The sequence below is a fragment of the Lycium ferocissimum genome, chromosome 6 (assembly GCF_029784015.1).
Source record: "Lycium ferocissimum isolate CSIRO_LF1 chromosome 6, AGI_CSIRO_Lferr_CH_V1, whole genome shotgun sequence".
In the NCBI taxonomy this organism is placed as follows: domain Eukaryota; kingdom Viridiplantae; phylum Streptophyta; class Magnoliopsida; order Solanales; family Solanaceae; genus Lycium; species Lycium ferocissimum.
This window is the reverse complement of record NC_081347.1, coordinates 68,189,827-68,205,395: the sequence shown is the minus strand read 5'-3', so window position 1 is coordinate 68,205,395 and position 15,569 is coordinate 68,189,827. Positions and strand designations below refer to the sequence as shown.

Sequence of the window (15,569 nt, the reverse complement as noted above, 5' to 3'; positions counted from 1 at the left end):
TGTGGCTGCTGGGATTCGAGCCCAGGTCTCCACGGCCACAACGTGGAATTCTCACCACTAAACTACAGCCACATTTATGTGCTTGTTCGTTGAAATATGAAATATTCATTAGAGAAATCTTATTTTGTACCTAATTCGTAAAAATAACACTAACAAACCGACTACCTTAAAATTGTAGGTTTATTTTGGTTTAAAAAGAAGTTGGGAATCGTGGTGCATTGATTCCAGCCACCAGTATTGACACCAACTTTATCTAATTGTCTCTAAATTACTCGTAGCTGACATAATTTTTTGATAATTTGTCGCTAATTAATCATTAAATAGGATTAGTGATGAATTTTGTTGTTTAGGTATAAAATTTATCCGTCGCTAATCTTTATTCTTTTAGTAGCATGAGTTGACATCACTCTCCCCGGCTGCGCGAGCTTGCTCTGGCCCCATCTATTTTTCCAGTACGTATCGCGATATCTTTTTTTCTCTGGCAAATTAGTTGAATTGTAAAGCAAAATGAACCTATTTCAACTTTCAAGTCATTCAACATATCATTGTAATTATCTGAATAATTCATTTTAAGTCTCTAACCATCTGATTCAACTTTTTTTTTTTTGATTCAACGTATTTGATTATATTATTTGATTTGAAATGCCCCTTAAATCAAGTGGGTGCTTCATGTTATGGTTAAAACTTGACCAACTCCCAAATTTACACAAAGATGAAAGCATTTGGAGTACAAGAGTCAAACTATCTTATTATCTATTATTTGATCTTTTATGGATTTTTGGTATCAAATTGACATTTCGAAACTACATAAAATAAAAGTACCGTAAATCACAACGATTTAATTAAAATGTATTTGAAGAATAGTGCGTGGTAAAATTGTAGTCAAAGAAATAAAGGAACTAGTTGATTCAATTATTCCTCATACAGGAATGTTTTTTCACCCAATACAAAAGTAGGGGTAATTGATATATCTATTTTATATATCAATTAGAAGCACTTCTTGAGCTAGGGTCTATCGAAAATAACCTCTTTACCCAATACAAAAGTAGGGGTAAGGTCTCGTGACTGCGTAACCAGTAGCGGATTTAGGATTTTCACTAAGTGGTTTGAAAAATAAAAATGTTGTGCCTGAGATTTGAACTTTGAACCCAAAAGTGAAATTTTGAACCCCCTAATTCACAGATCCAACATCTAGTCTTGTATTCAAGGGATTCAAAATCTATATATGTACATAATTTTTTTTTAACAAAATTACCATATATATGTTGACACCCGATTTTGTCCCGTCTTCCCTAAATATTTATTTACATTTCTACTATTTTTGGTAATTTAAGCAACAATTATTTATATTTTTTACTATAATTATTAGCTTTTATTAATACTGGCGTTCATTATCCTGTTGCAGTCACTATTGTTATTTTATTACTGTCACTAATATTACTATTATCGTTATTATTATTATTGCCATTTTTTACCAGTATTATCATTATCATCATTATTATTATTATTATAAGTCGCAGTTTTTTATCATTTCAGCATTTTTGTCATCTTATGCACACGCATCGCAATTATCTTCGCATAATTAAGTAATAGCGTTTATTTACTATTGATTTTCGATATATTATCGCACGACTATTACGACGCCATCTTTATTTTTTTTCTGAGTACTAATAAATACATACTTTTATATGAGATAATATTTTAACACAGGTTAGCATATAATTAATTAAAATAGGTCTTGTATTTAAATTTAGCAGCCCAAATCATTTCTTTCATCTACCCAAATCAACTTGTGCTCTTTTGGGACAATTCATAAATCAGCCCACTATTTTAATACCCAGCCCAACGTTTAATTCATCAGCCCAGCCTACACTTTATTTAACCCAACAACCGACCCGCCTAAACCTACCCGACCCGACCGGCCCAATCCCCATTTCAACAAAAGAACCACTAGGGTTCTTTCATTTTTTCCTCAGCCGCACACCCCCTTTCAGCTCTCTCTCTTTTCTCCTTCATCTCCACCTCTCTTTACAGTTAAACCTCTCCTTTCCTTTAGCCATAAACAGATTTGTCCCCTCCCATTTTCGTGCAAATTTCGCTCGCCCCTCTTCTCTCTCACCCCGCTCCTCTTCTCTCCTCTGTTCACCCTTGGTCTCTCTCCTACGATTCTCGGCTAAAATGGCAAAACCGCAGATTTATTTTCGCGATTACAGGTCGTGCATGGCCATCTTAGGAAAGAAAATTAATGATTCGGACTAGGAGGTCAACGATCGAAGCAGTAATTTTGTTTTTCTTTTCCTTTCTCCTCTGTTTCAATCTGAAACAATCTTAATGAGTTTCGTCGATTTGTGGGCTGGAAAATTGTCTCATTATCAGCCTTTTGATTTTCGAGTACAAGTTTTAATGGGTTTCGTCCCTTTCCCTTCTTTTTCTGATCGCATAGGTCAGAATACATACAAAAAATCCTAACGTTTGAAGCTTGACATCCCGCCCAAATTTTGAGTACCAGCGGAACCCTAGATGTTTTTCTTCCCTATAAATAATCGCTTTTTCAGTCAGTTGAGAAGAAGTTGAGCCGCACAAAATTACCCCTAAAAAAAAAAAAGAGTTTTGAAGCCGCCCTTGAATCCCTAAAATACAAGTCCTTCAGCCATGAAATCCCAAAGAAAAATGAGTTCTTCAGCCGCAAATCTCCTCACAAAATAGGCATTTTAGCTGCCTAGAATACCCTGTATATTAATCTTTTAGCAGTCGCGATACTGTCTTTTTAGCATCGAGTCAAAATACTAAATCAATTTTTAATTTTCATTTGCTTTGGTATTGCTTCGAATTCGAGCCACGCAAACTCGGAGGTTTGAAGTGTTCGAGTTAGATCGGAGACTCTGAACCCCACTTCGCTGCACCCGAAGGTGTAATTCCCCTTTCCCTTTCATTTCGCATTTTATGTGTTTAATTCATGGAAATCGATTGTTTTTTGTTGTTGTTTTGATTAGCTTGTCGTGTTGGGATTATGTTGGTTGGTTCCCTGTTTTGTTAAAAGTTATTAGGCACAATTTGTGAAGATTGGTCCCCTGTTTGTTCAGTCTCTTTTCTGATAGTCACTTTCTTATTTTGGTTCAGTCCAGTATGCTTTAGTCTGGCTGTATTTAAGGCGTAGATTTAAGGCGTTTAGCTTGTTTAGCATAACTGTTGGTTAACCCGGTATGTGTTAAGCATGTCTTTAAGCATTATACGAGTATGACTTGTCCAGTTTAAACGCGCGTCTTGTGTTAATATACTACTATGGAAAGAATAGTTGATTGATTATTACGTAGTAAGGTCTAGGCATGTTTGGATTCAGTTTGGTTGGGCATGATAGTTTAATCAGCATGCCTTTATTTCGCTGCGTATTTGAGTGAAATGGTTAAAGGACATAAGGCATAAACCTGTTTCGAGTTCAGGCGTGAATTCTATTAACCCGGGAATTCGGGGTATAGGTATAAATTATAGAGTATGGTGTAATGAATTAGTCCTCTATATTTGAACCTGGCATCCCATCTTTGTGTCTGTTAAATATGTCTATTTGTAAATATGAATATCCTTGTCGAATACCACTGCTGCGTGTGAACCTTTGTTGAGTTAACTGATCCAATCAAGCTTATCATGCATTAATTCAGTTTGTTGATTTGAAACTGCCTTGCATAAAGTTTGGACAATTGAGTTGAAAATGATAACATGGTATTTTTATCATTCATGCATGTTATGTGTGCTATGCCGATGCCTTTCTTGAATCAGATAAAGCATGTCATCTCACTGCCTATACAATTATTGCGAGTCTTATGTTACCATGCATGCCCGGAATATTATGTGCATACCAGCCTTGCTATGTCCTATTACAACTTCTCTGTAATGCCTTGAGTTTTCACTAAGATTAGTCAGTCTACTCTTGACGAATTTTATTTATTAGTCAGTCTACTCTTGACGAATTTTATTTTCAAGACTCATCGTTTATGCCAATGGTTGTAATGATGAATTATACAAGTTTCCATTGAAGTAAAGTATAAAATCAGATCTGTGGAGCATGTTTGGGTTTGCTGTTTGATTGATATTTTGTTGTGACCCTTATATTGCAAGCATGTTCGGTTGGTTATGCATATGTATGTATGAGATATACATTAATTGTACACGGCATATACACAATCTGTTTTGAGTTTATATTTTCACATGCTTAACCTTATTCGTTGATTGCATACTAATCCTTCTTCTTTCATTTTTACGCATGACCATCGCATACGAGTCCGAGGGATTCGTCACCTTCCATATTCGGTGTTGGGCTAAAAGCCCAACGAAATCTCCTCCGTGTCCAGCCTTCCCCCGTCCGCAGCAAGCATATAAAATATTATGGGTCGAGGCCCATATTACCGCAGCAATCCACAATAATACAAAGAAGTTAATGGGCTAAAAACCCAACTGCAGCAGATCAGCCATCCTTAAAATGGGCTGAGCCCATTTAAATTATCTACTCTTGTGTTTCATTTTGTGCATTTATTTTGTATCATGCGACTAACTCTTTATTTGTTTTGTTTTCCTACTTTAGTTGAATCCTAATAAATTAGTAGGTTTAGTTTGGGAATGGGTAGTTAGTTTAAGGAAAAGAACTAAAGAATATTTTGTAAACATTTTTAAGGTTATCTAAATTATGCATACTTTTAGCCGAATGTAGTTAATAAAACGTAATTTTGTTAATTTTGTTTATACTTCTAAAAAAAAAAAAAAAAAAATGCAAAGTCAATTAATATCTCATCATTTGAGTTGTTCAAATATTTCTTACAATATTACATAAACTTGCATTTTCTTCTACCTATACGCAAATTATCATATTTTTGCAAATCTTATTTTTGAATAACATTAGCATACTTGCACTTGAAGCATTAGCAACATTTATAAGCTTTATCTTAAATAGCATTTAAAATCTTCTTTTATGCAAGTTACTATATTTTTATAAGCATTATCCTAAATAGTATCATTATTGCTTTCATTTAAAGTCTAAGCAGCTTTTATAAATTTTCTTCTAAAATAGCATTTAAAGTTATTTTTTATGCAAATTATTATTTTTCTGTAAGTTTTATTTTAAACAATGTTATCACATTTTTCTTTAAAATCTTAGCAATATTTCCTAGTCGTTTTTATAAAATGTAAACACTGCATCTTTAACTTTAATTAATTAACCTAAGTTTGATCGGATAACCGTAGTCAACGGATTCTAAAGGATGCCTAACCCCTTCCCTTTAGAATAATCTAGAAACCTTACCTAGAATCACACTGATTAAGCAGACTATTAACAGAGGTTAATCACTTTACCTTAGTTAATAATTAGGTGCCCTAATTCACCTTAAAATTAATTAGGTGGCGACTCCTTAAAATAACGCAATTTAGGAATCTCCAATATGTTGTACCTAGTTTAACCCGTTTAAATGGGGTATAACAATATATACGGTGTAATTTTTTGCTGGGGGATCGGGGCGAGCACCCTCCCACCCCCTAGATCCGCCCCAGTGCGTAACCCCACCTTTCTCACGCCCCACTTGTGAGACCACACTGAATATGTTATTGTTGTCGTATCAGTTAGAAACACTGTCGTTAACTATCTTCTATATTCCTCTATGCAATGATGGAGATGGAGTACATTTCTGGAACATCTCTAACAGAGGGGCAAATAGTCAATTTTGAAAGAACTTATTGTCAACCTTTTCGTATATGAATCTATCTCGATTCGAAGGAAGAACTTACATCAGTATCTCAATTTCAATTCAAACATGGATTTGATTCACATTCCATGTTCTGAGAAAGATTTATCATCCGAAAAGAGGAAAAAACAGAGTCTTTGTCTAAAGAAATGCGTTGAGAAAGAGCAAATGTATAGAACCTTTCAACGAGATAGTGTTTTTTCAACTCTTTTTTTTTTTTTTTTTTTTTATTCAAAGTATTTGATTATATTATCTGATTTGAAATGCCCCTTAAATCAAGTGGGTTCTTCATGCTATGGTTAAAACTTGATCAACTCCCAAATTTACACAAAGATGAGACCATTTGGAGTACAAGGGTCAAACTATCTTATCATCTATTATTTGATCTTTTATGGATTTTTAGTATCAAATTGACATTTCGAAACTCCATAAAATAAAAGTACTGTAAATCACAGCTATTTAGTTAAAATGTATTTGAAGAATAATGCGTGGTGAAGTCGTAGTCAAAGAAACAAAGGAACTAGTTGATTCAATTATTCCTCATACAGAAATGTTCTCACATAAAATGCAACTTGTGTTAACTATTAAAGATTCGTGTGCAAATGCAAATTTGGGTTAATTTAGTGGCTGTTCAAGTGGCAGTGAACATTTGATTAAACTAATATGTTGAGCATATATATGATGGAATGACCTATGCCTTCATGTGAATTGTTAATTGTGTTCAACTAATGTGGTAATTAACCTTGTAAACTCGCAGATACAAAGATAGTTAAACTGGTTTGCTTGAAGCCTTGAACTGTTGAACATATCGTCTCACATTTCCTTCGCCTCGGGTTGTCTCTTGTTTGATAAATTACGCTGCTTGGATTTTTTTTAAAATGTCGACTGGTACTCGTTGCGTGTCGAATTCTTCAAAAATAGTACTCCTTTTGTCCCAATTTATGTGATACACTTTCTTTATTAGTCTGTCCCAAAAAGAATTATACATTTCTATATTTAGAAATAATTTAAATTTAAATTTCCCCCTTTACCCTTAATGAAAAGATTTACAACCACAAAAACATCTGTGGCTTGTTTTAGACCACAAGTTTCAAAAGTCATATATCACATAAATTGGGACATTTTTAGAGAATTATGTAACAATATCTTTAAAGAATTTGAGCAACATTGATAACAGTACTCGAGGTTGATTTCTTACTATCATGCCATATTGGGACGCAAGTTTCAAAAGTTTTTTTTCCTTCTTAAACTTCGTGCCTAGTCAAACTATATCACATAAATTGAGACGGCAGGAGTACAATTTTAGAGAATTATGCGACAATATCTTTAAAGAATCAACTATATCACATAAATTGAGACGGCAGGAGTACAATTTTAGAGAATTATGCGACAGTACTCGAGGTTGATTTCTATAGATCAGGCAAAATGGGACGACAAAGGCCTGGCAGGTGCAATAGCCCAAAATATAGAAACAGGACCTGATTGAATTTTTGTCAATACAAATAATTTCTGGCCTTTATGAGGTATGTCCAAATAGGTTTAATCATCTGGCTTTTACATCATGTGATCCATTCTGTAGGTTAAACTAGAAATTCAATATTTATTTTCCGCCTTTGGGAAAAATGATGAACTATGTTCCACTTCAGTAGCATGATACTTTTGGGGTTAATAACTTTTATGTCATTTTAAGTATAACAAATTACTTATTAAATAAAGGGATAATTACATAAAAATCCCTCAAATTTGACTTTGTAACACTAACTCTCATTGTGGTTTATATCATAAAGGACAAATTAGTCAAAATATAAATAAATTTTTATATTATTGATATATTAAAAGAATTGTTACAAATGAAATTGAAATAAAGAAAGTAAGCGCAATACCATTGCCAATTTTTTTTTTTTTGTATTACAAAGTCAAACTTGAGGGGGGTTTATGAAACTATCTCTTTAGTTATTTGGTTATAATGACTTTGTGGATAAATTGTGTTAATTTGAATGACTTTATTGATACACACATAATAAATATAATTAACTTTTTAGTGGATAATTTAATATACTTAATTAAATGACCGTATATCTTTAAAAGAAAATTAACGACGCACTTTGGGGAAAAAAAAAAACGCAGAAACAATGTTTGCAAAACTTTAAAAGAACACCGCCGTAGTTTGTTCTACAAAAAGCTAAATCAACCAATTCTGAACCAATCAGTAGGATATAATTAATATAAAGTAGTATTCACAAGTTGAGGCATTAATAACCAGACCTAAATCATCCAATTCAATGTTAAAAATATCCCTTTGTTGTTTTAATACACACACACAATGTGTGAGTAATGCTGTTGTGTTATAGTAAGTTCTTATTCATACAATCAAATGTTAAGTATTTCTTCATCTTTCATCAAATACTTTAAATTTGAGTCATGGGATATGAATTCACCTTTATACGGGAGGGCTTTACTCAATATAAAACTTCTAGGCGCAAATTTAAATTTAATCGAACCACAATATAAATACGGAGTATCAACTAAAGAAAATATTTAAAATAAATTTTTGGTCAACAAATCAAAACTACATATCAAATAATGACACACCTAACTTAAATAAACCATTGAAAACTCCATTTGTGTACCTTTTTCAAATCTCTGTCAATGTCTGACCCAAATCAAGAACTTTCATATGGGAAAATGACATCCTAAAAGCCCAGAAACAACCCTGCATCCATAGTCCAAATTCCACAAAAATCCTCTGTTCCCATGTCTCTCTTTCTCAAACAAATCCTCCTTTTCTCTCTTCTCCCAATTTCCATTTTTTGTTTCCTCCTTCCACTTCACTTCCATAGCCATACTCCCCATTTTCCTCACACACCAACTTTCTCAAACTCCATTTCAACCCGATCAAGAATAGCTTACTTCTTTACTGGCACTAAAAATGATGGACCAAGAATCTTTAGGTTACTTCAAGCTGTATACCATCCAAGAAACTACTACTCAACAACCATAACTAATCATCCAATTTAATGCAACATATATCTAACTAATCATCCAATTTAATGCAACATATATCTGTTGTTTTAATATAAACATAGTGTGACTAAGGTCTTTGTTTACTGACCAAGATGCGAGCCAATAGTAACTATTACTTCATCCTTAACAAAAAATCTCGAATTTGAGCTGAGTATAGAGTCTGTTTTTACTACCGAACACTTTTATTTCGAATATAAAATTTTCAAGCGCGAATTTAAATTTAATCGAGATTCAATACGAACATGAAAATTTAACGGAAACCAAGATTTTCTTTTGTTCTAACCACATAAAACTACATATGAATTAATGTCACACATAACTCAAATAAACCAATGATAACCTCCTTTGTCAACCCCACCACCACCCATCCCCCAACCCAAAAAAAAAAAAAAATTGCTGACCCAAATCAAGAACTCCCCCCTCCTGAAAAACCCAGAAACAACCCTGATATCCAATGGTCCAAATTCCACAAAAATCCCCTATTCCCATGTCTCTCTTTGTCAAACAAGTCCTCCTTTTTTCCCTTCTCCCAATTTCCCTTTTTTGTTTCCTCCTTCCACTTCATCACTTCCATAGCCACACTCCCCATTTTCCTCACAACCCCACTTTCTCAAACTCCATTTCAACCCCACCAAGAATATCTTACTTCATTACTGGCACTAAAAATGATGGACCAAGAATCTTTAGGTTACTTCAAGCAATATACCATCCAAGAAACTACTATTTACTTCATCTTGATCAGTTTGCTTCAACCAAACAAAGACTAAACCTTGCTTTACAAGTAAGTTCTGTTGATGTGTTTGTTGCAGCTGATAATGTGAATGTTATTGAGAAAGCTGATGCTGTTAATGAACAAGGGTCTTCTCCTTTGAGTTTAGTGCTTCATGGTGTTGCTGTTTTGTTGAAGTGGAAGAACGATTGGGATTGGTTTGTGAATCTTGATGCATCTGATTATCCACTCATTAAACAAGATGGTGAGTAAAGTTTTTTGCTTTCTGTTTATTGTGTTAAAAGTTTGATAATTTTTGGTTTTAGTTTAAGCTGAAAGTAGTGATTTTTATTGAATCTGTTGAGATTATTGAGCTGAGTAGGAACTTGCTATAGTTCAATTAAGTTATTTATTGCAGGCTTGATTAGGTAGAGCATGTGTTAACAAATTTCATGAGCATTTTCAAGAGTTCATAAAATTGATGGTCAAGCTTGTTGAATCCATCTGATTTTATTGTGTTTCGAGGGAATAACATCAATCAATCAACTAAAGCCTCAATTACAATTTAGTTGGGTTCGGCTATGTGAATCCTTTTTACACATTTGCTCTATATTCAGATTTATTTCAATCCACTACTAAATATTTATGAGTTTTAAGGGTGTTTTTGGTATGGATGAAAACATTTTCCAGCAATTTTCCCATGTTTGGTTGGTGAAAATGTCCTGGAAACATTTACTCTAGGAAAACAAGTTCCTTAAAAATGGGAAAAATTACTCCAGTAAGGGAAACAAGTTCCATAACTGACTTTCCAAGTTCATTGTTTCCTCCCACCCCCTAACGCCCGCAACCCCACCCCTTAACCATCCCATCCCCGAACCCCCGCTCCTCACCTCATCCCAACTTCATAGTATTTTGTTAGAAAATAAGTTAGAAAAAACCACTTGTTTTTCAAGAAAATATTTTCCTTCATACCAAAAACACCCTTAAGGCGAATTGGAGGTTCTCTACTAGTTCCGACGTGGGCATACAAGTCTCTGAACAGAATAAACTGACTCCTAATAAGCATGGGATCTATTGTAAGTTTGGACTAGTGATCAATGCAATGAGATTAAAACCATGGAAGATCAGAGATCAATTCCAGCTTAGACAAAATAATACTAGGTGAAATTCTTCTCACCCGCCTAATTGCCTGTTTGGCCAAGCTTCTAAAATCAGCTTATTTTGAAAAGTACTTTTTTCAAATGTTCTTTTCAAAAGTACCTTTGGTGAGAAACAATTTGTATTTGGCCAATTAATTTAATTTGAGCAATAATTAGTATTTGGCCAAGCTTTTAAAAAGTGCTTCTAAGTGTTTTTTCTCAAATGTGCTTTTGGGGAAAAACTATTTTTTCAGCTTCTGCTACTCCCTGGCAGCACCTATTTTCTCCCAAAAGCTTGGCCAAACACCTCACTTTTTGGAAAAAAATAAGCACTTTGACCTCCCAAAACTTGGCCAAACAGGCTATAAGTGTTGGTACCCAGAGTTAATAGCTATACTGGTAAGGCGGTGGCAGATACCACTGGATGCCATTAAGTATATAATACATTTCTTACATGCAGTGACTGCTCTGAAACTCATTAAAAATGCAAAGAGAAGAAGCATCGATGCAATTGAGTGTGTAACCATTTCTTATTGATGAAGTAGTTGATAGTCGAGGTTGTGGATTCCTTTTGAGGTGCATTTCTTGTATCTCAAGGGAGTGTAATGGAAATTTCAAGGGAGTACATGAAAAAGAAAAGTATACCTTATCAAAAAAGAAGAAAAGAAAATATATCTCATTAAGGTATAATCCATTTGGTGCGACATGTTCAGTGAGTATTCATATGGCCGACCCCAACTTAATCCCAGTGATGATTGCTCCAAGGCTAATAATTTGCTCCTATATGCTGTAATCAACATTTTGCATCATTTGCACGTGGGAGAGTGAGGCTAATTTTCTAGCACTAGCCACAACTAAATGCACTAAAACTCAGGCTTGGGCCCAAACCATAAATTTTCCATGCTAAAGTTAGCTACAGTAAAGTATACCTGCAGCAAATAAGAAGAGTAGAATACTGATCCTTAAGAATGGAAGAGTCCTCTACTAGTCTCTCATCACTAAGCAAGGTGTCTCAAGCTATGTTACTCGGACTCTTCACTTTCGGTGCCGCACCCGTGTCGACACGACATGGGTGTGGGATCCGTACCCGATCTGGTAAACCGATTTTGGATACTTTGACCAAAATCGACGTAGAAATTTTGGACAGATTCAATGATTTCTTTAATCAAAACTAAAGCTAAGGTGAAGTTGAAGAAAATGGAATACCTTGTATATAAAAAAAAATTATGTCACTCTGTTTCCTTTTATCTCCTTTGGGGATTCTCCTCTTGATCAATATTTTTTCCTCAAGTTTTCCACATAATATTCCGTAACTTAGGATTTATAACTCTATTTTTAGATGTTTGAATTTTTTTTAGCCGAATCCCCACACCCATATCCATAACTAGATCCGTATCCCCGAATCTTAAAATTTAGATCATGAAGGATCCGACATCTAGATCCGTACCCGTATCGGACACTCGCACCCGAGTCCAAGTAACTTAGGTCTCAAGTGTTAAAATGACATAATTTTCTTCCTAGTGGAGTCATTTCTCCATCTTGAGTATCATCAATTACATAGAGAGTAAGTAGCTTTTTAGGATCATTAGTACTTCCTTGTCATTTCACAATCGATTAATCAAACTCTATTTCCTCAAATTTGTTTTTAACTCCTAATAATATTCACACAAAATAATGAAAATATATGCATAAGGCATGTTATTATGGTTTGGGACTGAGGTGTGGTAGTAGTTGTTGTTTGTGCATGTTATTCTGGTTTGGGACTGAGGCATAGTAGTTGTTGTTTGTTGCATGTTATTCTGGTTTCATCCCTTCTCATGGGATGTGGATTGGAACTCGTTCCCTTGAAGTTATCTCTCAGAAGCCCGCCATTATCTCATGCATGGGGACCCATTTTTCTTTTGTTTGCCTTCCCCGAGATTCTTATTACCTAGTGCTCTGAACTTCAACATATTTACTTCAAAGTTGGCTTGAGGTATGAATAACACCGACATGATGTCTAAACACCCCGATATTTGTTGAAGACTAATCTCATAAGTGTCTGAATTTTGCCTTATCAAAAAAGTGTTTGAATTTTGATTACTTACAAGTCAAATCTAGTGAGGCTTTGTAGATTTTGTCATCTATATTTTTTTGAGAACAAAAAAGAGAAACTGGTAAAAAGCTGAGGAACTGAGCAACAATTACCGATCGAAAACTTGAGTCGGTTCAATTGACCAGTAACCCTTTGTTTCATTAGGATCAACCATTCCAGGAGAAAAAAAGTTAATAGGTCAGAGCATAACTTAAAGGCTGGAGATAGATGTCCACAGAATATTCTTCACAATTATTTGATTCCATGAATTTGCCTTGTCCTCTTCCCTCATCCCGAAAGGCTCACTTTGCTCTCTGCTCTCCCTAGACGCAACATATGTTTCAGCTGATACACTAAATTTAACATTTGTTGCAGATTTTCTCCATATCCTGTCTTTTGTTCCGAGGAATTTGAATTTCATAGAATATAATAAGAACGTCAGCCCAGACGAGTAAGTAACATCATTCCTTCCGGTTCCTTCAAAATTAGTTGTCGTTTTACAATTATATAAAGTTTTAAGTTTGGTTTTTGTTTTCAGATATCGAAAAGCTGAGGAAGTTATCGTTGACTCTCGACTCTACATTAACTTAAAAGGAAAGATGTTTGTGGGTGACGGAAAACGGGCACATCCTACTGCTTTTAAATTTTTTATGGGTAAGTTTCTTTCCACTTTGATATCTGTTTCCCTGTATCTGGACAGTAGTTTGTCCGACTCTAGTGATGGTGCAGCTGAGATTGCCAATCTGTAAATCTGATGCATTCACGTTTTTTAAAATATGGGAAATTCATTTGTGTTAAGTACTCCCTCTGTCCCAATTTATGTGACACTCTTTCCGTTTTGGTCAGTCCCAACAAGAATGACATTTTTATATGGTTAGTAACAATTAACTTCAAACTTTCCATTTTACCCTTAATGGTTTTATTGCCACATAAATTTCTATTGCTTGCTCATCAAGATAAAAACAGCTTCGTGTTTTTGTGTGAGCTATATCTGTACTTAGTATGAACTTTTTTGGAGTGTTAGCTAGTTAAGTGAATCTGACAGTTGGTCTTGCAGAAGACTCATGGTACTTAAATTTCTGATAGAACTAAGTGCAGCCACTTTTTTTTTTTTTTTTTTTTTTTTTTGGGGGGTGGGGGGCAGAATACTGTTTATTCAGAAAAGACTCCCTTTATAATTTGGCAAACGGGAAAAATGCTAAAAAAAACTGGAAGAATTCAATTCTTGGCTTTTTGTAGCTAATTGTACTCCATAAATATCTGATGCTGCCTCCATGCATGTTTTTCTTGTCCTTAATTGTTTCCTTCATTTTTCACATCTCAGTCAGGCTAAAATGTTTTCTGATAATTTGTTTGAGCGCTTCAGAAGTCGTTTATGGAGTTTGAGTTAGGTTCGCTGCATGTTGTGGTTTGCTAGTAACTCGTTAATCCGATTCCATTTTCTTGACCGAAGCTTGCTTGATTCATCAGGTTCTCAACATGTAATTCTAAACAGGAAGTTTGTCGAGTACTTGATCCATGGATGGGAAAATTTGCCAAGACTGCTCCTGCTATACTTCACGAACACTAGATCGTCTCATAAAGGTTACTTTCAGACTCTCGCTTGCAATACTAAGGAGTTTTCGGATGCTGTCATTAACTCCAACTTGCGGTTCACTAACTCAGACAATTCTGATAGAATACTTAAAAGGGAGGTTGCATTTGTTGGAAACATATCAGAAGATTCTCCATTATTGGATATGATTGATGCACACATTCTTCACCGGGGTCGTGGTATGGTCTCACCAGGAGGGTGGTGTTTAGGTAGCTCAAATTGGTTCGGTGATCCTTGCGGTGAATGGGGCGATCCCAGTGTCCTAAGACCGGGGCCCACTGCACAAGGACTTGAAAAGCTCCTCATGAAATCGATCAAAGACATGTCAATCAGGTCGAGCAGATGTGACCATCAATGACCACTTATGGCTCCTGCTAACTCCCGCTCTTCTTTCTTTTCCTCTTACATGAGTTAGAGGATTTTGCTATTTTGTCAAGTTGTAACATATAGGGCATTGCTGTGGAGTGATAATTATTGGAAATATGTGCTTCTGTATGTTTTTTCTATCTGCCTAAGCCTTGGGGAGCAAAGTCACTTGGTACCGATGCTATTGGGAGGCGGCAGATACCCTTTGGAATAGTCGAGGTGCGCGCAAGCCGTCTCGAACACCACATTCATCAAAAAAAAAAAAAAAGAACTAGGTAATTTTTCTCAGGTACTTGTACTGCAGTTGGTACCCAATGGAACAGTTCAGGGGCGCTCAAGCCTCTTATAGAAAAAAATGTGTGCTAGTGTTGTGCATGTAATTTATTTTCACCCAGAAATGTGTTGAATACCGCGAATCGAACGATTCAAGAATCCATGTACTAAAATTATTCCTGCTGTTAAAGTTAATATTATGTATGTTAGAAGAAACAATTTGCTTCTGAAATGAGATTTTTCACCAAATGCTCAAACAAATAATCAATGGCTAATTCCTCCTTTTCCTTAATTGTTCCTTGTAAAAGTATATTGAAAAGTATTGCAAGTTTGACCAAAAGAAACTATACTTGCATGATTCATCTTTAACATTATTTGTTTCTTATAATGATATTCACATATTCCATGTGTGTTTCTTGTTGCCTTCTCTTAAACTAACAATTTGTGATGAAGGTGAAATCTTTTCTTTGTTTTGAGACTTGAGGTGTTCGGCAAGTGTTTTTGAGCGGCAACAATAGTTCTTTTGCTATCAGGGAGGCGCTACAAATAAAGCAAAATAAAATAAAATATATATATATATTTTTCAAGACCATTCCTATAATTAAAAAAAAAAAAAAGAAAAGCAAACCATCTCTTATTAATTTAAGATATCTCTCAAATATAA

General features: G+C 34.8%; 1 protein-coding gene and 1 non-coding gene across 2 annotated transcripts; one reads left to right on the top strand and one right to left on the bottom strand.

Moving 5' to 3' along the window:
* On the bottom strand, window positions 1-72 carry TRNAH-GUG (transfer RNA histidin (anticodon GUG)). The gene has a single exon. It is a non-coding gene; the product is annotated as a tRNA-His (tRNA).
* A 9,060-nt stretch (window positions 73-9,132) lies between these two features.
* Window positions 9,133-15,137, top strand: LOC132060172 (beta-glucuronosyltransferase GlcAT14B-like). Its single transcript, XM_059453075.1, has 4 exons — window positions 9,133-9,724; window positions 13,048-13,123; window positions 13,211-13,326; window positions 14,143-15,137. The coding sequence occupies exons 1-4, from the start codon at window positions 9,205-9,207 to the stop codon at window positions 14,622-14,624; spliced, it is 1,194 nt and encodes a 397-aa protein (XP_059309058.1). The 5' UTR covers window positions 9,133-9,204; the 3' UTR covers window positions 14,625-15,137.
* The last annotated feature ends 432 nt before the right edge of the window (window positions 15,138-15,569 follow it).